Genomic DNA, 25,313 nt, shown 5'->3' on the forward strand with positions numbered 1-25,313 from the left:
CATTCTACATCATTGTAGACTGAAATGAATGGGGCGGGGGGATAAAGGCAAAAGCTCTAACACAGAAATACAAGCTTTATTTTGTCATGTCTTTTTGTATTGATCACCATAATTCATATCACATTTGTCGGTATGCTTGACATCCATCTAGCCAATAACAGCACGTCTGAGTCCGGGCAATGGGATGTGACAGGCCAGTTCTTTTAACTGGGATCAATTCACTTTACGGTTTGAATATCCGCTCTAGAGCGGATACGGAAACAGTCTGTAAAGTGAATGTATGTTGCTCGGAAGTCAGCGGATACAGACCGGATCTTCTTAGCACTGAACAGTGACGAGAGCGCACGAGAGCCGGCACAAGTAATTATGTATAACGGATTATGATTGGTTGCCTCAGAGTGGGCGGTGCTTCGCACGGCAATTCATTGATATAGGCTACAGCTGGAGAGCGGCTGCCTCAGTTCAGTGACAGTGAGGGAGTTCAGTGAGAGGAGAGAGAGAGAGAGGGCACAGAAAGTGAAAGAATGCTTCATGTAGGGGCTTTTAAAAGAACGTTTGCGTGATTTGTTTTATGAAAGTAGTTTTATTTAAAGAGTGGTATAGACCAAATATTTTTAAAGAACAATAAAAAGTAGACAAAATGCTTTGCCACGTTACTCGTCCGGATTCGGTGGTGATGGAAGTGGAAGTTGATGGGAAGGCGAACGGTGAAGATTGTCTCAATAAGGTAAAAAAAAAACAAAAAAACGTTATGCTCAATTATGTCTAGTAGGAAAAGTCATATCTACAAAGTCATAACAAAGCTTCTGGATGTTATACACGTTATTATGAGCTATCACTTGGCTATTTTTGGCTCGCAATACCGACGTACGACCAAATATAAATCGGGCTTTGGGGTTATTTTTATGATGGCTCTTGGACATCACGTTTTGCTGCTAAGTTGATGTGATTTCAAATACATTGTCATGGCCACCGGTAGCTATAAATTAATTGTTGTTCTTTGACTTTTGGTGAAATCGTGCCATTACGTTACTGAACGCATACATTGCCAGCGTTCACACGCCAACATGCACACACACACACACACACACACACACCTGGAATGTTTGTAGAACACTCAGGTGCTGAGCCGTGAGCCTGAAACAAACAGAATACAAAAAGTTGTGTGTATTCCATTTTACTGTGAAGTTTTCCCCTCCACAAGATAAAGATGATATATATATATCGTTCCATCGGTTTAATATTGTTGCACGTTCTGCAGGCAACTCCAGAAACAAAATGTTCTTCACACGAACAACGCAGACAGAACTGTTAACCTGTATTCTATTGTAACTATATTTAACGTTTCACATTGTCGCACATCTTCCAGCCTACTGTTGAAAAGGTCTCGCACATTTGCCACTTTGTTTTACCTGGCTTTGCCAGAGGCGGAAGGCTTGGTCGAGGTTACTTGAGTTCATTTGAGTCCTACTCGAGCAGACGCTTCAGTAGATCAGTGGAACCACTGGACTACATGGTACTCCATTTGGATGACACAATGAGTTTCATTAAAGACATTTGGTAGCCTAGTTATTCGAACTGTGTGCACTGATACAAACTTTTACAGGACTTGACTCAAATACCAAGTTGTTGCCTTTCTCTATCTATGGAAGTTAGCATAGTTGCTACTGTTAAGTATGCACACAATCAACCTTTTTTTTTACCACTGCCTCATGTTGCATAATAACCCCAAGCCAGTCTGTGCTGAGGCCTGAGGGGCCATGGGATGTGTCTGAGACTCTCAGATGTGCTCCCTTTTTCTCTGGGAAAAGATCCAAATGTATTTCCACTGAGCTTTATGAGCAGCATATTGATTGCACTACAACAATGAAAGTCAGTGAGCCTGCCAGAATCGTATTGAACACAGTGACAAACATTGTCCCTCCTCATATTTCACCCAAATATGTTGTAACCTCAAACGGCACGTGTCATTTCACAAGTTCTCTTTCTGCCCCCTCAAGGTTTGCAGGAAGTTGGGTATAATTGAAGTGGACTACTTTGGTCTTCAGTTTTCGGGGAGCAAAGGGGAGAACCTGTGGTTGAATCTGAGGAACCGCATCTGCCAGCAGATGGACAACCTGACCCCCTGTAGACTGAGGCTGCGGGTGAAGTTCTTTGTGGAGCCTCATCTCATTCTACAGGAACAGACAAGGTATGTTAATGTTTACCAACGTTAGTGTTGAATACTCTCGCACTCACTCTCACTCTCTCTCTCTCTCTCTCTCACTGACATCCTTCTGTAGGGAAAAAGCTAGGATGTCGAAAATGTTATCTAGGGCACGCTTGTCGCTTTGAAATATTAATCAACCAACCTATTACGTTCCATCATCAACTCTTCTCATTGTCTTCTATGATCTTGGTGTCACACGGTAACGCTTAACTTTTACTTAGTTGCATGCACTGACGCGCAACTAAGTATAAATCAAGATTAAAGGGCAAGAAACATTTGGCTGATTTTGTAGTTTTCCTGTACAGTAGGGTAAATGATGCAGTAGGGTAAATGCAAAAACATGGCTATCTAAGTAAGCAATGGCGCTGCAGCAAAATAAATTAATGATGCATGTTATGATTTAGTGTGATTTAGGTGTGCCGATGTGCAAGCATAGACAACAGTATTGTCTATGCTTGCACATTGACACACGTAAATTTAACAAACCAGTGATTACTTTGCCTAAATCAGTGTGCAAACCATCTTTTTACCCTTCTATAATTTTTAACCTGAACCAGAAAATAAACTTTAAAATCAGCCTATGGTTTCGTGCCCCTTTTAAGGTGTCACCGGCTATGGAAAACTAGCCATGGTTAATTAGTGGCTCTAAGTACAGCACACCACGTGAATGTTTAGTGTCCAGTACAGTGTAATGCCCTATAGTAACCTCTTACTTGAGCCATGCAGGGTTACTCTGGGTCGTTCGTCACAGAGTGCTTGCCAAGAAATATGATCGTGTAGGATTGAGGCCTGTGGACATTTCTGTCACTGGTCCCAGGGTCCGTGTCTGTCCCCCTTGTGCAGCTAGACCCTGGGACCAGCCATCCAGACGTCTCAGCCGCCTTCACTGCCTTCTATTCAAGTCCGGGGTCTGGCAGTTCAAATAACTCCTCCTTTCTTTCGTTTGTTGTCTTTTGTGTTTTGTCTGAACAAAACATTCAGTTTCAGAGGCCTAGACAATCCCCCACTTTCTGCAGCTGCTGATTGGAAATGTAATGTGTGCATTTAGTGATTAGAAGTATTGCTCTTTCCTTTTACATATCATATGATACAGAGGTTATGAATCCTTGTCATGCAGGCCTTTCTTTCATAGTTAAGCTTGTTGTTTGTTGCGTTTCCACGTAGACTCGTATATGGTTTTGATGGCCTTAAAGAACCACTCTTTCATTACGATGCCTGCACACACTGTTAAGTGCAACGCTTCGGGCATTTTCCTTCAGAAGCTCATGTTAGATGCCTGTGACACACTGTTGACACGCTGACTTTGTCACAGTATATGAGATCTTTATAATCTAAGAATCTCCCTCTTGACAAACTGCCTTCAATCGGCTCATTGAAATTGAAAACAAATCTTCGACTTGATACAAAGTACCAAATCTGATGCAGTCTTCCCCACTCCGGGGTCTTTTGATGTTATAAATAGCTGGTGCATTTGCGGGCTTCCCGTTCGGGCTAAAATAAATCTGGCAGCCAGCATGCTGAATCAAGCATAATATCATCACACGGGTAAATCTGCTCAGAGCAGCCCCGTGAGGGTTTGTTATTGTCGGGTTGGAGTCACAGGGCGGGCGGGAGGGAGGAGAACTGCAGAGGAGGGATATGATATGAATGCACGCTGTGAGGGGGAATCTGTTTGGTGTGTGTTTTTTAAGTGCCGCTCCACGCTGACCCCTTCACTCACACACAGCATGCCACTTAAAGCTGTTCATTAAAGTGACATCCATCTGACTTGGCTCAGGCACGATGTGTCTGCCTGGCCTCCATGTGCATGTTCTCACGGACTGTCACGCTCTCTCCTTTACTGGCGCTCATCTCCTGTAATTTCTCGATCTTATGTCTGGCGATCGACAAGCTCCTAATGCGTCACGGTGTGTTGTGACTGTGAGCTTATAGATCTGATATTTACAGTGCACAACTAAGTATAAATCAGGCCTCAGTCTGTCCTTTTTTGGGATGATTGTTGAAATGGATGAATCCATCTGTCCTCACCCTGTCCCTTAGTTGAACAAAGTTGAGAAAATCTGTGTGTTGGGGGGGGGGGGGTGGGTGTGTGTGTAAGAGAGATCTTAGAGGTCACCTGGCCGCCATCGCTCTGACCTCCTCCAGATTAGCGGTGGAGGGTTGCCAACAGATGGTAGGTGGGGGTTGAAGGGATGTGAAGAAGGTGCGATGAAGACACGAGACTGGGGGACTTCGTGGTGTTGCTAATTAAGTTGCACATGCCGCTTGCCACCATGCGCATCAGCCCAGGAGTTTTGGCTCTGTATTTGTCACTAAGCATCTGTCCGCTCAGTGAGATGTAGTAATTTACCTTGTGTGAGATCCAGCCCGGGAATCCATTCAAGACGGAAGTGCCAGACACGGTGACAGTGCAAGATGGCAGAGTTTTGTGGACTTAGACTAGATAAGTTAACACTTTGTTTTTATACGCTTTGGAGGGCAACAAATCATGGCATTTAACATAGATGAACATGAATCCTTTTCACCTGTTCTGGGGAAAACAATGTTATCTCTAATATCCACTTGGTAGCTTTCCTTTACCAAACAAGCACACAAGTAAGCATAGTGAACACGTCTCGTCTCGTTCAACACATTGCTTGTGGTGTTGATGAAAGAAAGGTCATCATTGTGACTGTTAAGCCTCATTCATACTTTGTCGTACGACGGTGCCGTGTGTCGAAAATAGTGGATCTATAAGCTCATAACGCGCCGTTGATGCGATGCATTGTAAGCTAAGAGATCTGCTGTTTTCACCGTACATGGAGCATAAATTGCCAGTTAATGTCGAACCACCCAACCCCTGCAAACTGACCCAGGATCGGGATGAGGAGTCATGATTTTTAATGAGCACGTGCTCCTTGTCTGTCTATTATGAGATCCCAGTGTGTGTGACTCAGTGCTGCTGAGCAGAGGCCGGTCTCCCCGCCGTGAAAACAAGTCTTTGTTTCATGAGATGAGCAGGCCTGTGCTACGGCAACCCAGCAGAGACACATTTCCTGCACTCGCCTTTGTGCTGTCACCTTTGCCCTACTTGGTTTATAACTCGGCTTCTGCACGTCATGTGCTAACTGCAAACAGGCTCCCAGGAAGGCACTCTTATTTTGAAGTACTCCAAGAGCCCCAGCCTGCTCTGTTACAACATTTGTCTGTCACGTTCCCACAGGCCATACTGCTGAAGAGGGGACATCCAAGTAGCTCTGGAATGTGTCTCCACAACTGTCACTCGGGAGAGATGTTTGCCTTTTTAATACCTCCTCATTTCATGTGCTCAGTTTGCAATCTGTCAGCTTGTTGCATACAAGCATTACATTGTTACTGTCATTTGATCTACACCACATGCACAGTCATCCTGCAAGTATTGCACACTAATAAATGCCCAGGGGCAGACTATTCTTGGCAAGTGTTTGTCGCTTTAAATGAGTTGTTTTCCCGTGATAGGATTTCCAGAGTTATTGGCACCCTCTGAGTCACATAATGCATGCAACACACACACTCGCCATCCTTCAAACTTATGCCTGATTTATGCCTTGTTTGCGCATTATGTCGTTCACAAGCTCACAACGCATTGCAGAGAAGCGTTGTGAACTTGTAGATCTGCTCTTGTCGGTGCGCAACCAAATATGAATCTTTAGTAACAGGTGAGTGTGAGTTTGTGTGAATTGTCTGGAGCCTGCTATGCAGGCAGAGTGAACACTTTGTACCTCTCTCAGACTCACACACACCCACAAAAGACAGGCAACAGAGGGGCTTCTGGGTAATGTAGCAGCAAGTTGAACTTAACGCGGGGCCCCTCTTTCTCGCTCCGTGTCCTCCTGGGAGGACTTTGTTACATAACACATGGACTGTGCACACACAACTCAGCAAGCTACTTATATAAGCTGCTGCGTACGCTGCTGCCTCTGGCCACATGGAGCTTCGGCAGATCACCGAAACGAGACACACACACACATACTCACACATGTGCTAGTTCTAATGCATTTTCCTCTTTAGACAGTCCTGGCTAGCATCTTGTTGGCAGCCTGTGAGGTGATTGATGGTTTTATCAAGCGCTGGAAACTTGTCTTCTTACTATCTGGGCTTGCTTCCACATTTTATGGTTAATTATAGATTGGGTGTAAATTGTGAAAGGGGAATTGGAAACGGACCCACTACAATATGAGGAATGCCCTCATTCTCTGTTAAACCCATTTTTTTTCTCCCCATATTCTCAATGCACTCCCTTTTCATAAAAGCACGGACCATCTCTGAATAATTTGGGCAAAGTGTTAATTGGGCTTGATACAGTGGTTTTATGCACTCATTTGAGTGCTAATGAATGCAGGAAATGTTAATGGTTATTACAGTCATAGCATGCTGAGTGGAAGTGTTTTCTTCCTGATTTTGGGAGATGCTGTAATCCACAACATCTTTTAATTGGCTTAGATTAGAAGAAGTCATTGGCCCTCGGGCCTCTGTAGTATCTACACTTGATCAAACCTTTTGCCAGGGGGGCGTTTCTATGCAAACCTTTCCTCCATTTGGCTATACTGTTTGGCATTAGGGTGCAACAGGTAATTGATCTAATTGGTTATAAAAAAATAATCAATTTCAATAAAACTTTTCTATTTGACTATCTACAGGCTCACAACGTACATCACAACCCGTTCTGAGCTTGAAATTGGGCTATTTTTGCACATTGTTCTACAAAGTATAAAATATTTGAAGCAGCCTTATTTGGCATTCTGATCAGGCTAATGTGGGTGAATCACCAAGGGCATCTATTGTTGTTAACGAGGTTCATCATGGGCCGTGGTTCTTGACCATTTTCATACGTTTTTGTCTTTAATCTAAAACAATTTAAAAGCTAAATACATTTTTGTCTTTAATCTAAAACAAAAGCTAAACCAACCGAGTAAAAAAAGTGTTCTTTGGCAGCCACCGCTAAATTGGGTTGGAAATTAACCATGTGTGAAGAGATTAGTCTAACAAGACCCCATTTGTAATCCCCATACAGTTGAGCCTTGTTTTTACAGTATGTACAGTAATTGCAATTGTAGCCTCTACCACTTCCTCTCTGCAAACTGGATCCAATATGTAGAAAGTAATCTTTTGTTGTGTTAAAACACTAGGACCTCTATGCTAGCTAGCCACAAGCTATAATAAATGAGTACTTTACTACTTGTATTAAGAATTCTACAGAAATCTTACCATCGCAGGCGGTGAGTTTATTTTTATTTTTTACCACCATTATTCCTTTCCTTCAGGGCTCGTTTTACCATCTATGTACTCTAGTAACCTAGCCCTGGTTTCTGTTGTTTGGAGCTACATTGGATCCATCCAAGAATAAGGGCTGGAATTGGCAGACTTTAACACTGTGTGTGTGTGTGTGTGTGTGTGTGTGTGTGTGTGTGTGTGTGTGTGTCAATGCCTGTGGGTAGATTTTAATCACCATTTCACTAGCCAGTATGGAGAACCAGCCTGTAACCCAAAGCATTTAGAATACAAACAGCTTCATTGTGTACTTTTTCTTCTCTGTATGGTTATATCTTTTCCTGAGCATGGCACTTGTTGAATTCAGCTCTGACATACGTATTTACTCCTTTCCTCTTAGTTCAATTGGGAAGTTTACTTTTTTTTACTTTTATCATGATTTAATGAACTGCATGACCTGATTAACATCCATGTTTGGTCGGAAACTATTTTACTTTCCAACTTTCCATTCAGCCCAGGCTTGAGAAGATTACAATCAAGAGAAGGTTACTGGAGTTCATTGACTGCTAGTAACCCCTAGCTCCCAGCAGCAGCCATTATTTGACTAACTTACAAACCGCATTGTCAAGAGCTCAACCGATGAGGTCTGAAACTCAACTGGTGATTGGCTGGTGGAGCTGCAGTCTCTAGGCAGAGGTGTTGTATTTCAACTGCCAGGGACTTTCTGTTCCACTGTGAGGCCAGCGGGCTGACTGCAAGCAACCTGGCTGATAACCACTTATTCAATGTAGTTTTATAGCTGGAAAGTTCAAATTGGAGAGTTTCATTACTTTTTCTTGATACCTGCGAATCTCCCTCGACTTTGATTGCTCTGGTGAACTGATGGCTTCATAGTGAACCTTAAGGGTGATTTATATTTGGTTGTGCATCTGTGTCACGATGCAGCGTGTTGTGAGCTTGTAGATCTTCTATTTTTCGGTGCGCAACGTGGCATGCAACCAAGTATAAATCAGGCATAATGGTGATTAAACAGTTATCGGATCCACTTAATGTTGGAAAATCTACAAATAATAGTGTTCAGGAGGGCTGAGGGCCTTTTTTTATTTTAATTAAACTCTTCAAAAAGTAAACTGTGCCAAGTGAAATTATCTCATTTCCTTTCACTAAAACAAACTAATAATCCCCACGCATTCCCTTACCCAACCCCTTCCTCCCATCCATACCTTTGTGTGTCATCATCTCCCTGCAGCTAGTGACCCATTTCAGACCTTTTCATTCTTGGGGTTCTGTCATTCTTTAATTGAATTATTTCAGCATGTTCACATTGTGGTATTGTGGTACACCAGATGACTGGTTATCCTGCCATGCTCACACACATCACCCTGTCCTACACAACAATCGAAACAAGTCATCTTTCAAGGCATTCATGGGCGTGTTATGACTTAGAATTACTAAGCCTCTTAAGAATTTGATTGTGGGTCATCTATACAGAGATGAACGGATGTAGAATATAATGCAGTGAACTAGGCCAGGAGGATCTGATCTGTCTGAATGTTAGTGGTGAGGCCGTGCAGGGGAATGCAGTGACGATGGATGTGGTGGTTTGTGAATGCATCCGTTATCGTGTTTATAATCCTGTTTCTGCCCTCTCATTAAGATCCTGATTTGTACTGGCACCTCACCTTCCAACACCAGATATCTGGGGGAGGGGTTGCTGCTGACTTGAGTCAGCGACCAGAGCAATGGGGCGGTCATGTGGTCTTACTGTCCCCTACATCACACCACGCCACTATCTACCTGTCTGCTCTGCCTGACCGCCTGCTGATCTGACGGGCTGGGAGTTCATCAGTCGTCCCCTGTCTTGTCAGCTTGTGTTTGGGCCGTTTCCGTTCTGATAGGTTTGGAGAGTTATAAACATGAGCCTGTCAGTCCCATCTGTTAGGAACTTTCCATAGCAGCAGGACTTCATCTCTTTCGCCGCCTGCCATAGTCCTCTCTCCATGCATCATTCTCAAAACCGTAGCCTGCTCACAAAGTACTTGGCAGAGAATGCACAAGGAGTTTGGCCGAAACCTTTTAAAGCTGCAGCTTCTTTACACAACAAATTGGACTATGTCGTGATTCTGCCATGCTTTAGGGTTTACAACGCACCCTGACGGCTGCAAAAGGGTGTGCTGCACCACAGAGACACCCACTACAGGATTGGACTGTGTGTCACCACTGCAGAGTCAGCTTCTTGACTGGCTTACTAGCACCTGTGGAGGCATGGCAAGGATAGAAATGGCTGCTCTGAGTCGTACAGCGTGCCACATGCTGTGATAGCCTTTGATCAATTGGTATTCAAGACCTAGCAGCTGGTGAGCCTTGTGACAAATCTGTCAAACGTTTAAAAAAAGAATCAGGATGGCAAAGAATTTCGATGCTTTACGAACAATTACACCGCAATCCATGTCGCCAACCAGGGGACTCACCATAGCGACGACGTCTTACTCTAGAGCCAGCTCACTCCAAAGCTGAGCTCTTGCGTCTTATTCACACCAGAGATCACTACGGCTGCATTTTTCAGCTAAATTGGTGTGTACAGTGTTTCTGAAACACCCACCAGTTAACGTGGTCCTTCGTGGGTAGCTAACCGTTCTCAAGTTTGCTGCACCACTTTTTGCTGGCTCCGCCTCCTGCCGCAACGGGGAAGGTGGTGGTCATGCAGGCTCCGCCTCCTGCCACAACGGGGAAGGTGGCAGTCGCTCCTCTCCATAGACAAGTGGCCTACTGCTGTGTGTGAATTTGGTGTTTGTAAGAGAAGCAGTTCTGTTTGGGGAACGGCTGTCTATAGCCAAGATTAGTCATGTTATGTTGAGTTTTTGCAGAACATGGAGCAGGAGCCACTCATTCCAGCCTCAGGGTGTTGGAGACCGAAAAACAGGGTTGACATTTAGACATGTGAACTGTAGTTGACTTCAGAGCTGTCTTGTGACCTCTTGCCTCTAGGCACAACTGTGACCTATTCACCTAAATGCCTTGTTTGTTTACCTTCCCAAATGATTATTGGCCTTTGGACAAATGGGGCTGGGATTCGGCTATACGCGTGCATGCCCATTTATGCACAGATGAAGGTGGGAAGGTCATGGGCTAGTGGCCCATATAAATTCCCTCCATCATCCACATTGTGCTTTGATGTTTCCTGGACATGGCAATAATGTTAGCTCATTGCTTTTGCTGCACATGTGCCAATAATAACTGTCACAGTATCACAATATCATGACGGACTAGAAAAGCTAGAAAAGTCTCCCACGGTATCCTTCAGCTGAACTAGAGTAACCTCTGCGGTGTGCCCTATAGTAACCTCAGCCAGGTGCCCTGTAGTAACCTCGCAGACGGGGCAGGTCTATTGTTTGTCAGGTAGCTGACTTGCAGCGCTCCATCACATGACACCTGCTGGGCCTGACACAATGGAACTCCCTGTTTGTGTGTGTGCAGAGAATGGGTTGTTTGACACCATATCAAAGAGCTGTGTTTGTTATCCCTGAGGCTAGCCAGCCATGGGGCGTCTGTTGTTATGGTCTGGCTTTATCAGAGGTAGCGCTTTACGGCTGCTGCTGTGCTCCTTATGTAGTGTGGTGGCTGTTTTTCTTAGGTTTTAAATTGTCTCTCTCATGAGGCTATAGACAAAAATAACTGATCTACAAGCTAAGACAAAAATAACTGATCTACAAGCTAACACGATGCGACACATTGGCTTGTAGATCTTTTCATTTTGCGTGCCCCATGTTACTGCCATCTCATACAGTATGTGTGTCACCCTGTCTGGGTTCTTCCAACCAGTGTGTTTTGCTCCCTCGCGAGTTCAGTTTTTTCCACACACGAGACGATGACAGAGGAAATAAACCTCCCAGGGTATTCCCATTACACCTGTGAAATCCCCTTTGTCACAAGGAAGAAGTTCTCCATCTATGAATGAGTGTGAGCACATTAGTCAACGTCTTATTTATTTCCTCTTCGCAGACCAAGCCGACGTTATCCAAAACTGTGGATCATATTCCGGGTGATGGGGGTTACATTAGATCACTGCGTGCGCGGACAGTCGTGTCAGCTATGCGAGTTATGTTTCCGAGGTCAGAAAAACAAGGGAGGTGTCCCTCCATAGCTGACTGGCTACTGTCAGAGCAAAACGACATGCCTGGAGAGTGGCGACGAAGGGAGCAGAGTCATGTTGAGCGCTAACCTCTCTCTCAAAAGGGATGAAATATGATGCACGTGGTAGGATAAGAATGCTGCGTGGGTTCACCATGCCACGCAAGAATCAGGTGCTCTTTTGGCACAGGTTTTCAAAGTGGGGGCCACCGGGGGGCAATTGGAAAGGAAAATGTAATTCTTTTTTTTTTAATTGTATTTCCATTCATAAAATTATTGAACTTGTTCAACTTTAAACCTGGCGTCCCCCCCCCCCCAAAAAAAAGTTTTTATTGGAAGATCTACAAGCTTTCAATGCATTTGTTTTTAAGCCTTTTGCAAGAGTATTTGGGGGTCGGGGTCATTGGCATAGAAAACTGGGAAGCTGTGCTCTTTGGGGGCAGGTCGGATCAACTGAAATAAATTGGTTTAAGTTCCTTTCCTTTTGTAACATGTTTACTTCAGGCACACTTCCGTTGGACAAATAAAAAGCCTTTATTGATGCATGGCTTGGCACTGATTTTTAAAAACGCTTACTGTCCAGCTGAGCACAAGAGCCTTCATCAGGGTACACGCATCATCTCATGACGCATGTACCCTGTTTTCAGCTGAGCTTTGTGCCTTGGATATTTTTGGCGGTCTGGCTCTGCAGGAGTCTTGCCATATAGAAGAGTGTCTTTTGTGTTTGCCTGTGTCCTGTTTTGTTCACATTGATACTTTATGAATTATTGCGTTTTGTAAGTTCTCCTGAAGTACTCTACATATTATGTAGAAGGGAAGAAATATGATTGTATACCCTAGTCAAAAACTGACAAATAGAACGAGTGATGGGAGAAATTGAGAGAAGCAGGACAAGGCTGAAACCAAAAGGAGTTTCTAAACCGTGTCAGCCAGCTGCTAGACCGGTTTGTGGCAGCTCTGAGTTACAGTAGCAGGTGATTGTAAGGTGAGAAATGAAAACCTGGTTCTAGGACAGAGGTACCACTTTATTCCATACTGTAGATCTAGATAAGTGGAGAATGAGTTGTACACAGAAATCCACAGTAATAATTTGACGTGGAAGAGTACAAATGGAACCAAATAAGTCTCCCTGAGCAAGACACCCTTAACTGCTTTTTATACCAGTGGCGCTCACTGCTTCTAATAATTAGGCTGGGTAAATGCAGAAGACAAATTTCACTTATATTAAAATGTATAGTGACAAAATAGCCTAAAGGAACGGTGACCAAATGATTATTAAGGGTCCATTTGGTTCCATATGTACACTGCTGAGTTAAATTAAGAGTGGATTGTGTTAAGAGTGGATTGTGTAGACTACACAGTAAAATATCTGAAAAGAGGGCATGCCAGGTTTTTGGTTACTTCAGTTCATCATTGTCACAATGTTTCAGGGCTGACTCGTCCAGGATGCTAAACGGCTTTGGACGTCTCTGGCTTTCCTGCCGCTCGTGAAAAGGAAGGGATTCTTCAGATCCCTTGGTCAAAACAATGGAACAGGCCTGCCATGAATGATCCCTTTAGAGAATTTGGTTATTTTTGTTAGGCGCACCAGAGCCCGCTGTTCTCCTAACCTAATCGCTGAGGCCGAACAATGACATTTGTTGTTTTTGACTCGTGTTGACATTTAGCTATTTTCTCAGTGCCGTGTCACCACACACGCACACAAACCTACCTCCCACATCACCTTGGGCACCAAAAAGAAGCACTGGTAACAAAAGGAGTGTTGGGGGTGATAAAATTCCCCTGGACAAGATTAGTGTGTGCTAGTGTGTCCTAACATGGGGAGTTGAGCATTTATCGGGTCAGTGAACTTCATCTTGACTGACTCAGACAGCATGGGAGACAGACGCAGGGCTGCGCTGCTGCGTTACGTTATCACACTTGGTCTTGGACCCCAGCCATGTGGTAACACCGATGGCCTTATCACTTGGCAGCACTCTGCTAGGGGTCACATGGTGTCTCGCAGAAGGGTATGGGCTCTATTGCTTAATGCACTCTTATCTCTGTTGGATGATAAAGAGGTTACAAATAGTTCAGTGAGTCACTGAGGTAAAGTGAAAGCACTTCACAGGCTAGGATACAAAGTCCACTGCTTTTAACTTTCCTCTGGGCTTCCCCTGTGTCTAGGAAACAACGTCCAATGCTTTTATCCACTTAGACCCTCTATACTTAGTTAACTTGACCTGAGTTGCTTGGTGCACTCTTTTTCCCTCTACACCCAATCTCTTTGCTCAAAATAGCAGATCTACAAGCTCACTACGTGATCCAAGTTATCCATTCCTGCTGTACATAAGAATACAGTTTATTTGTGTGTGCGGGTAGAGACTTAAAGAGAATGTGAGCAATTATTTCTTTCAAGATACTGTATCTGTGCTGTTCCATTTCTCATGAAAGACATGCACACCCTTGCTTTCTATGTTGTAACCCTACCCATAATTATAGTCTTCCTCATTTATCACGCAAGAAATTCACTAGAATGTGACTCACTACTCGGCTGGAAGTATGAACTTGAAAAGGTTTGCTGACATGGAAGAAGCATTAGGAGAGCATTAGGATATTATCCAAACATAACATTTTAGTTGACATTAACAATTTTATTTAGTTTTTGGCATTGAACATCTAATAAAAGATTACATTTCTGTTTGGGCTTTTAGACGGGGTAAAGACTGCATGGGTAGATATGACGAATAATTATACAAAGAAATTTCATTTAATAATTTTATACTAAAAACAATAGTGGAAATGGCCGATCTACAAGCTCACAACGCGTCACATTGCAAGCTTGTAGATCTACAATTTCCCAAAAATGCAAAATAATTGCGACTAATTGCGACTACTATAGCCTAATTCTAATGGTGGTTCATTTTGTCTGCCTCTCGTCCCACCAGACATGTCTTCTTCATGCACGTGAAAGAGGACCTGCAAAGGGGTCACCTGCGCATGGGCTCGGAGCAGGCAGAGGAGCTGAGTGCACTCCTGGCGCAGGCGGAGTTTGGCGACTACAACCAAAACACAGCCAAGTACTGGTACTTTGAGCTGTGTGGCGAGGAGCCCAGCCCCGCAACAGTTAACAGGTACGGAAGCTTTTGAGGGACTAGGCAGTGAAGTTCAGGAGTGCAGAGAACTGCATGGCCTTTCATATCCTGTCAGTGTGGCATAGACTTTTAGGAAGGAAAGAAAACAGAATTATGACTTAGAACTGAGCGACGCACCATATGAGAGCCTCAAATTATAAGGCTTTGTGTGGACACGACCCCCAACACTGACCTGTGACTATTTAGGATTATCTTTTCACCATAATTAAGATTACTCATAGTCAGAGCAATTTACACACAAGAAACTGAAATCTGTCTTCACACGAAGTTGATTATTTTGTATTTCTCCTTAGTTTTGCTTTAAGTTTTGTTTGCAGTTTAGTGTCAGTTCGATTCACATCTGGGTTTGCTAGTTTCAATTAATGTATAGGTTTTAAGTGGTTCATATCTGATTTTACACTGCATGTAGACACATTAATAGAGCAGAGCTATCTAATGTGATAAAAGAACAGCGTTCTGACCTTGAGCAAGTCACTGAGCATTGTGACCGGTCACGGAAATGTAATTGAGTTATTATGAAACTATAATGATGTACAGTACACAGGCGTAATTACAGCTTATGACCTCAATCATATCCTATCATCAGATTTAAATATGCAATGAAATCCAGATTAGATTGACGTGTCAAAAACCTTAGTTTTAATGCCAATGTTCATATAATTACTCTGAGCAACATCCAAACCACCATGGACTTGGCTTTGGTTGTGTATTTCTGGAGCTCTGTCCTCTCGTCACCTTTTTAGGAGAGTCTTCTTTATGAGTAAATATTGCCACTATTAGGTGTTATGGCATTGTTTCATTGCTGTTTCACAGCTGAAACACCACCCACAATGTAAATTAAACACACAAACCATTCCAGACTTGCCTTTGAAAAACCACACACAAACACACGCTATCAGTATGAGCCAGCTTGAGCAGCAGACGGGAAACCAGATACAGTTTGATGCCCTTACTGAGTTCTCTGACAGAGAAAGCCTTACCACTGTCTCTCATGCAGTGTGTTTTTCTCTCTTCTGAGCCAAACATGTTTGGGCGTTGGGCAGCAAAGTGTAACTAACACTCCTGAAAGGCAGTGGAGTCAGACAGCATGGGGTATTTAGTCTAAAACATCCTTGGAATTCTGGCCGCTGTGAAATGCCAACCAAGCTCGCTGGCAGTATATGGCAGGTACCCTTTCTTAAACCCATTCGAAAGATGTTTTTATACGGCAGTGGTCTTCAGATTAGAGATTCAAAAGATAACTTGACAACCTGATTTGAGATTTGAGAACTGAAGGCCTTGGCTGGTAAAAGTATCTGGTTGCATTAAGCTTTTGTGAAATGCATCCTTCTCTTTACAGCAGACATTTATACATATGATGTAGGGGTGTGCCGATATATCGTCCCGCGATATATCGCGATACGTTTTCGTGACGATATGTATCGTTTTGGGGGGGAAAAAATATCGTTTTGAATTTAATATAATCAGGCATGCAAACAGCCCCGAGGTGAAAAGGGTGACAACATGTTTTTTTTTCTGGTCAGGTGTCACACTATTGCCCTATTTGGATTCAAAACGGCTATTGTAGCTGAAAAGCTACAATTTTGCATGTCTGAATAATGCAAAAACGGAATTATTTGTTTGCATTTGCTTTTTTTTCTCCCCCATATATTTTCATAATAAAAAAGTGCGTATCGTATCGAAGTTGTGAGCCTAATATCGTACCGTATCGTTTGGTGAAATTAGTGTATCGGCACACCCCTAATATGATGGTTAACTACTCTCCCCTAGCACCTTAGTGATTGATGCGACTTGAATTCTCCATACACTAGCATTTAACTGCAGCTGAGGCAGTGATGCAATTACACTTCTCTCTCACCAATCAGTAGTGTTTTCATGTCACCATTTGGTATCGCTCCAGCTTGCTTGGACCCCCGACCAAGGTCATACCAAAAAAGTACCAGGCTCTTATTGGAAAAGCAACAAAGTTGTTGCCTTGAGCCGCTACCCTGCAGTGGAAAAGCTTGTCAGCAGGCGTTGCCCTGAAGTGGGAGACAACTGGAGAAAAGTGGGGATTGACACAGAGGAGGGATGGGAAAATGACAGAGCAGGATGAGGGAAGAGAAGCGTTGCCAAACCAGTGCCAAGCCAAACCAGTGCCAAGCCAAACCACTCCAGTGTTTGTCCTGGCTCATCACAGCACCCCATACCCCACCCCTCTTGTTTACAAATGCTGCACCCTGGCATTTTCACAAGCCCACTCACTGTACAATGTTGCTCAAACCAGCCTAATCAAGCTAATGGGGAAATTAAAGGGCCGTTGGTCTTTCGGCTATGTTATGATGTGGTGCCCTTTTCTGTTAATGAAGTGTCGTTCTTTATCATCTGCTCACTAAATGGCCACAAATGTCCACATCAGCGACAATGTTTAGATTTTTCATGAATGTGTGTTGATGCATTTCATCTGGGAGTCATCAACGTCTAGTCGGATTGTTATGAAGAGGCAGAACCGCTGATGACTGTTTGATTTGAGAGGCTTGTTAAGACAGACACGTGTTGTGTTTATCGGATGTCAGACAGTACCGTATCACTGGGGTCACATTTAAGTGATTACACATTTAAGTGATTACAGTATTTGAAATGAAAGGGAGAAAAATATGAACTCTAAAAAGTCTTTAAGCTGTTGTTTTAATAGAACCTCTGTACTTGTAGGGACACGAAGACTAGTTGTATCCATAACGGAGACGGCACAGTAACGAGTATATGTTAATCTCACAGCAGTTTAGTTACTTTAGTAAGTGATTTAATCGGATTAAGGGATTAAGATTTTTTTTTGGGGGGGGGGGGTGGCGCCAGCCAGCCAGTTCTCAAACCAAGCAAACGAACCCACCCCTCATCTGTCCAACAATCCGTCTCTACAGCGAGGGCTCCCTAAACTTAAACAGCCGATCTACAAACTCATAACGTGTCGCAGTGTGGAATAATAATTATTGTTTTTACATGATTATCTGACCCTCTGCCATCTATTTAAGCACTTAAAACCTGACATCCCTATATTGTCAAAATCTTTCACAAATCTATAATTTTGAACACTTTGTGAGCTTGTACATCCTCTATATTCAACAATGTCATGCTTCCAGCCTTTAGAGCCGTTGATGTAGAGATTGTAGAGTGTGTTGTGGCTGCACAGATAAACGTGTATTCCTCATGCACTGTGGTGCATACATAATTATGCACCATGCTTCCACCAACAGTTTTCCTCACAACACCGTCCTCTTCCTGCTGCTGATTTGTAGATAATGATCTCCCACTGGCAGCCATGTGATAACATAAAAATGACTGGAAGTCTGACTACAGTAATGATCCACAACAAGCAGGTTTCATGTCTCAGGGTGCATAATGATTCACAACAAGCAGGGTTTCATGTCTCCGGTACGCTTAAGTTGAAACGGAGACGACACATTTTAGACTCATGCTAGCGTCCTTATTCTGGGCATGTTATAATCACATGATCTTATCATATCGCGTTGTGAGCTTCTAGATCTGCTATTATTAACCCATTCAATCCGGGAACGCATATACAAATGTCTTCTAAATCCTAACGGGTTTCTGCTATATCAGTGGTTCTCAAACCATTCATGTCAAGGACCCCCAAAATTATATGCATTTGTCCACCGACCCCCATCTCAAAATATGTTGTTCCAAGGGACCAACCCCAGAAGCAAAGATTTGAGTTACAAATGTTTGCTTTAAAAATATATATATTCAAAGATTTGCACACATTTTCACGATTTTAGCCCCAAAAATTCAAAATATTTACACTGATGCGTTCCCAGATTGAATGGGTCGAAACTGAGACAACACATGTGAAGACGCATGCAAGCGTCCTTATTTTGGGCATGTTATAATCACATAACATCGCATTGTGAGCTTCTAGATCTGTTATTAAGACATTTGGAGACGAGGGGGGAAAAGGACTGGACTTGGTACAGAGCCCTGGGGGACCACGGTCAACTAAGTACATAGAGCTTAAGTGGTCAATACAGTACATAGCTTGCTTACATAATGAACTAAATGTGACCCAGTTTTTCACCCACTGTACTCATTAGTGTACAGTGCACCGTTATATTTACTTTATGTGTAATCATTAGTGTACAGTGCACCGTTGGGCTTATGGTTATGTATTCATGAGTCTCACGTGCCCTTTGCACATATTGTGCAACAACCCTAAATGAACTGGAGTCTTTTCCATCTTTCCGTGCAGCATCATCTCCAGGCACAAGGCTCTGGAAGGTGTGACCCAAGGCTCTGTGGAGTACCAGGCCCTTCAGCTGGTGTCCTTGCTGGAGCATTATGGTGTAGAATGGCACTGGGCCCGCGATGCTGAGGGCCAGCGGCTGGCCATAGGAGTCGGCCCAGAGGGAATCGCCATCTGCAAGGAAGACTTCAGTTTAGTCAACAGGTACATGCAGAACTCTTTGGTCAGCAGAGATGTTTAGTCTCCTATGCCCAGCCCTACTTGACATTGTGATTTGGATATCATATTGTGACATGGCAAAAATGTTACTCGTTTTTATCACTTAGCCTAATTTTATACTTTACAAAAATGTCAAATGGACAACGCATCACATCACAATGTGTTTTGCGCTATTATCTAATGAATTTCACAATCTTCGAAAAAACATTGTCACAATACGATATTACAATAATTAGTGAAGTGTTTCGTCAACAATATTGTGATATTTGATCTTGTCCATATTGGCCAGTCCTAACCTTCTTTCCTCTTTGTCACCCGGCAGAATAAGCTATCCCATCATCCAGATCGCCACGCAGTCGGGGAAGAGCGTCTACCTGACGGTGACCAAGGACACCAGTGACAGCGTGGTGCTCCTGTTCAAGTTGATCAGTAACCGGGCAGCCAGTGGTCTGTACCGAGCCATCACAGAAACGCACGCCTTCTACAGGTGAGAGTTTGTTTGTAGAGATGTTAAATCAATACATCTGCCCCATTTCTACATTTTTGAAAAGCATATACTGTATGTGTTCATGTTCCAAACATTGCCCTCTCTTTAAAGGGGCTTACTTCGCTCTAAAACGTAGCTCTTTGTCAGTCATTTACCCATCTGTGCCGCTTCAAGAGAAGGCAAACAATTCTTGGCCACTGTAGCGTGTCATGATAGTGCCATGACGCAGCCAACCATTACCATTGCTTTGATAAACACTACTAGATGCAGCGTAACGGAGAGAACCTGTCCTAAATGTGTTTCCTAATGGCTGGTTCTGCTCTATTTGGCACAGAGCACTTGCTTGCTGAATATGCATCCTCACAACCACACATACAATGACTGAGTGAACTACAGTTCTTTAGCACATCTATGGTGCAAGGAAGTCTCACGTAAAAGCATAACACGTGTAGCTAACGGTCCCATCTAAGTGGTGTGCAATGATTTTCGTGAAAGCAGAGCACATAGGACAGTCTTGCGGGGGAGGGGTGCCATGAGTTTTTTTTCTTGTCCTAGTGAAATATGTGCATGCGTGCAGTTTGCAGCGAGCATAGACAATCCAAATGGCTGAGCTATGAAATTGTTCTCAGCCAGTCACAATGGCCCCAAAGGTACAAAAGACAAGCCTCTCCTTTTGTTTCTGGGATAGGATTCAGCTCTCTGAGTCTGCATATTTGTTGTCATGTCTTCAACAGGCTCAGGTGCACATCTATAGTCTGTAGGGTATAGTCAAGAGTTTTCTTGTGCATCTAATATTTCATTTCACATCTATGTATAGCATTGAAAGCTGAGGACAGCAAATACATTTCTTATTAGTACTTGTATTATCATATCACAATATCGACCAAAACAACTGCTCAGATTGTACTTGGTTCAGATTCTGGTGAGATAACGACGTTTCCTCCTCCAGGTGTGACACCGTAACCAACGCGGTCATGATGCAGTACAGCCGCGACTTCAAGGGCCACCTGGCGTCGCTCTTCCTCAACGAGAACATCAACCTGGGCAAGAAGTACGTCTTTGACATCCGGCGCACGTCCAAGGAGGTGTACGACCACGCGCGTCGTGCACTGTACAACGCGGACCTGATGGCCCGCAATGGCGAGCGCACGCCCCCCTCTCGCTCTCCGAGCAGGGACAACCACCAGGACGAGGGCCTGGACTGCGGCAGCTGCCAGCAGAGCCGCGCCTTGCAGGAGAGGCTGCAGAAGCTGAGGGAGGCCTTGCTGTGTATGCTCTGCTGCGAGGAGGAGATCGACGCCGCATTCTGCCCATGCGGCCACATGGTGTGCTGCCAGACCTGCGCCAACCAGCTCCAGGTAGGCCTGACACAATATATGGACATTCAAATATATGGGCATATACTGATGACATCAGGGTACTCCATATAGTATGGGCATAAAAGGGACACGGGTAGACGGACGGATACAGAGGTCTCCATATATGGGCACAATGGGGACACGGACAGATGAGTACTCTGACAAAGCTGGGACTTATTGATCGGATCGGCGGTGCGACGTAGGTGTGAGGGCCGCATAGCGACCCAAACTCTAGATGTAAAGGCCGCGTAGCGGCTCGAACCTCTAGCTGTTTCATAATCGCCTAATCAATTATTTGAGATTATCGTCATAATCAAGGACCTCATTGGAAACAAGACCGCAAGGACTTTTATGAACGGACCTTTTAGATGTAACTAAGCTGTTTTAATTTTTTTGCCTAATAAAATATTCAATCTATCAATCAATCCCACCAGCATAGTCACTGTTGAGCCTCACTTTGAGTTTGTGCATTCCAAATGCTACTTAATTTAAGATGAACTGTTCGAGCTTCTCATTACCTCTTCATGGTGTTTTAGAAGAGCTATCCAAAGCTTTATTAAGCTAACCTGATTGTCCCCACTTAATCTGCTAAATGTTGCCTTACGTTGCACAGGCAAATGGGGTGTGTGTATTTGTGGGATTGTAGCTGCCAGGCAAATCTCTCCATTAACTGAACTGGGAAACATGACCTGGTTGCATCCTCTCCTTCACACATACTCAAGGGAGTGATTCATGAATGGAAATGAAACAAATTAATTCTTAACCAATTTCTGTTCATCCATCCAGCCTTTAACTTTAACATGAGACAAGTTACTAGTACTCATTTTATGAGGAACTTATAAACTCAAGGCTAGAGTCTCTCCCGTCTCTCGCCTGCCCGGTCTCACTGTGTCCTTCGATCCCATTGTCTCCAATTCATTTTTCAATTAATTTGATTTGTGACCTGACAGCTCCTTCACTGGCTAAATGGAATTCACTAATATTCAGTTTGATGGCAGAGCAGCATTTTTGATGGCAGAGTACAATTCCGTAGCCTCCCAGTGTACGATCTGGGATATTTGTTGTTTTAATGTTTCCGTAGCTGGCACCTTTGTGCGCACGTCCATGCTTTGCTTTGATGCCTGGTGCTTGTGTCGAATGTGTCAAAGAGCTGGCAGCACATGGCCTGTCATGTGGTGAGCGGAGGCTTGCACAGCCAAGGTGGCTCAGTGGAACAGCAGTCCAGCCAAATAGGAGGCTAAAGGAAACATTACAGGGGGGTTGTGCACACTTTGATACAGTGCAAGACATTGTTTTATTGTCTTTGTGAACTTTGTGTGGCTGACCCAGGACTTTAAGCCTTTGTATTCTGGCCAACTTTTTTGACACGGAACACTGAGCAAGAGTTGACACTGTGGAATAACACTGACATAACAATGTTATGGGTGTGTGGTGACAGTCTTATCTGTTTTGGTTGATTTATGTGACTCCTCTCATGACACCATCGGGACACAACGTGACCATGAATCGATAGCGTCCCTATTCTGGGCAATGTCATAATAGGCGGGCATTTGACGAAAATAGCCGATCTACCAGCTCACAATGCACCTTGCAGATGGGCTATGTTCACCAAGAGATTTGTTGGAGAGAGGATAATAGAGGTCAGTGTATATAGACCCCTGGGGTACACCGTCTCTCGCTTTAACATGCGAAACCCTCAGGGTTCCTTGAGGAGGTTCCAAATGGATCCTTACAAGTCTGTAACTCAAGAGTTATGGGTTTTCCTTTTAAATGTAAAAAGTCACATTTAGTCTGCATATATGTTCGCTGAAATGTTTGAACATTTGAAATATGTTCTGCATGTAACCATCTGTCTTCTGTCTGCCCCCCCATTCAGTCGTGTCCTGTGTGTCGGTCTGAGGTGGAACACGTCCAGCACGTCTACCTGCCCACGTGCACCAGCCTGCTGAACCTGACCTTGACCGACAACAACCACCATCACCGTAGCAACAATGACCCCACCCCCATTCACAGAGACATGGCTTCACCTCTCTCCTGCTCCTCCAGCGACTACGACCACAAGATGTACCACACATAAGACAAAGCGCTCCAGTGTGAACTGTTCTCCATACCATCCATGTTGTCTGCTTGGAGGGAACCAACAGTATGAGTAATGAACTTTCCAACACCACCCAACATGCCAACCTCCCAACACCACCCAACATGAATCTGCAACAAGGTTCGTCGCACCAAAACCACTCCACTCAACTTGGCGTTGCCGTTTCATTGGTCGTTTGCCTTCATTTCAAACCAGCCAGCCATTATTGGTTGGTAGTATTTTCTCTGGTTTGTTTTGATTGATTGTAACCCGAGGCAGTGATGTCACTCCTTGGTTTTCTTTTTTTAAAGCGTTGCTCATTACCACTTTATTTTAAGATTAGCCTCTTTATTGTTTTTCTTAAATTATTGCATCAGTTGATCTGATACACAGTAGAAGCATTTCTTTCACTTGTTTTGTGCTTTGATTTATGTTATTGTTTTTTGTCTTTGCTCCACATCAGACTCCTAGCCCCACAAAACATGTACCAAATTCTGTGCTTTAGGAGAACAGCTAAACATTGTACATAAGTGATTTGTGTGCGTGAAATTTTACTTTATTACATTTTAAAGCTTTGTCTTTACAAGTTTTCAGAATTCATTTTATGATGTAACAAGAGTTTTTTTTTTCTTTGCTCATTTAAATGCGTTTGTTTTGTTCCTGGTGGTTTGTCCATGCCAATGAGGAGGTCTTAAAGGGGCTTGGAAGCTCTGCTCTGGGCACAGCACTGCATACTGATCAGGAACCAGAGGTGATACGGCAGCCATTGTCCTATCCATACAGCCATCTCTATGGCAGGGTGATTAGGGAGGTGGCTAGGGTCGGGTGGCCTCTCAAATCCCACCAGAAAACTCCGACCTTGTATGAGAAACTTACCCCCCCACCCCACACCTCACAAAACAGGGTTGTTGTGTTGTTGTGTTTTGTTTTTAGAATAACTGCCACCATCCAAAACCACAAGCCCTGTTTCACACAGACTGCCGCGGTTTTACGCCTCATTTTTATCTCCATGCCAACAGAATCCCGGAAACGAGGGAGCCTTTCAAAAGAGGCTCTTTTCTTTCCTACTTGAAAAGTAATAGAGATTATCTACTGAAATCCTGCCTCTTATTATATGTATTTAGTTTAACAGGAAATGATATAATGTAGTTGTTGTTGTCCAGTGTTTGTTTCACCCTGGAAAAATCGCACCTGTCCTCTTTGGGGTCAACTTGTGAGTTTCCTTCTGGTTTTATTTATAATGGTACTAGGAGATTTGTCTGTGCAATACTAGCTCAGTTTTTGAAAAGCTTTTTTTTCCCCCATGTTTTTTTTCTCCCCCAAGTTTTATCTTATTTTTTAAGATTAGAGAAATGCAAAGGAGAAAAAACGTATCTACGTCACTTTACCAAGAACTTTTTCCCAAGTGTATTATCCATAGGGGTCTTGGCCTATATGTAGCAGCAACACCGTGTGTTTAGACTATATCCTTTCTTTGCACAAACATTTATTTTTTTGTCTTGGCATGAAGAGGAATAATTCTTTCTTTATCGCTGACAAGAGTCACTGCAGGGGAAGGAATTTTATGATTTGTACAAGGTAGCAATTTGTTTCTGTTTTCTGAAGCAAAGGCCACTATGCTCTGTAAAATGTAGACATAACTCTTAGGATTAAACTTTTTATATATATTATATATTATGCCTGGAACAAGAGAGAAAGTATTAATAAAGTTGTTTTTAAAAAACAAACCCATGGAGTGCCTGTGAATTTGTGACAATCGTATGCGGTTATATCTTGACACCACTGACCCTGGTCGTGTGTCCCTACTGCCTCTTGCATGTGAGTGTTGGAGTCAAGGATTGCTAAAACTCATAAAATGCACAGAAATCCCTAAAGTGTAGTGAAATGAAAAACAAGTTTTTCACACTTTTAGAGCATATCTGTGGTCATAATATGGCCGTACCTAACAATAGATGCCCAAAAAATTAAAAACAAACCCACTGGGTTCTGGGGGCTTAACTCCACGTGAGTGAGATTCCACCGTGCCATAGCCTGTAGGGATGGAACCTTCTGATTGGTTACAAGGCCGTTTCAGACTGAAACTTCTAAATAAAATGACCACAAATGTCATTTCACTACGTCTTTAATTCAAATTTGCATGTCATATACCACTAGAACTGTTTCGACAACACTACTGAACGGTTCAGAAAATGTCAGCCATTAGGCTTTTTGACACCCAGTGTTTCTCAACCT

The 25,313-nt window shown here is 43.5% G+C and overlaps 1 protein-coding gene across 1 annotated transcript; it reads left to right on the forward strand.

Moving 5' to 3' along the window:
• The first annotated feature begins 480 nt into the window (after positions 1–480).
• mylipa (myosin regulatory light chain interacting protein a) lies at positions 481–24,985 on the forward strand. Its single transcript, XM_080442995.1, has 7 exons — positions 481–727; positions 2,001–2,191; positions 14,497–14,682; positions 18,947–19,144; positions 19,482–19,646; positions 20,596–21,004; positions 22,881–24,985. Exons 1-7 carry the CDS (start codon positions 641–643, stop codon positions 23,079–23,081), a joined length of 1,437 nt encoding a protein of 478 aa, XP_080299121.1. The 5' UTR covers positions 481–640; the 3' UTR covers positions 23,082–24,985.
• Positions 24,986–25,313: the final 328 nt, after the last annotated feature.

Source organism: Gymnoscopelus braueri, assembly GCF_963280865.1.
Source record: "Gymnoscopelus braueri genome assembly, chromosome: 11".
Taxonomy (NCBI): domain Eukaryota; kingdom Metazoa; phylum Chordata; class Actinopteri; order Myctophiformes; family Myctophidae; genus Gymnoscopelus; species Gymnoscopelus braueri.

Coding starts and splice junctions, on each gene's coding strand:
- mylipa (XM_080442995.1), top strand. CDS start 641: ATGCTTTGCCACGTTACTCGTCCGGATTCGGTGGTGATGGAAGTGGAA. Junction 14,683..18,946: donor AGCCCCGCAACAGTTAACAG/GTACGGAAGCTT, acceptor CTTTCCGTGCAG/CATCATCTCCAGGCACAAGG. Junction 21,005..22,880: donor CCTGCGCCAACCAGCTCCAG/GTAGGCCTGACA, acceptor CCCCCCATTCAG/TCGTGTCCTGTGTGTCGGTC.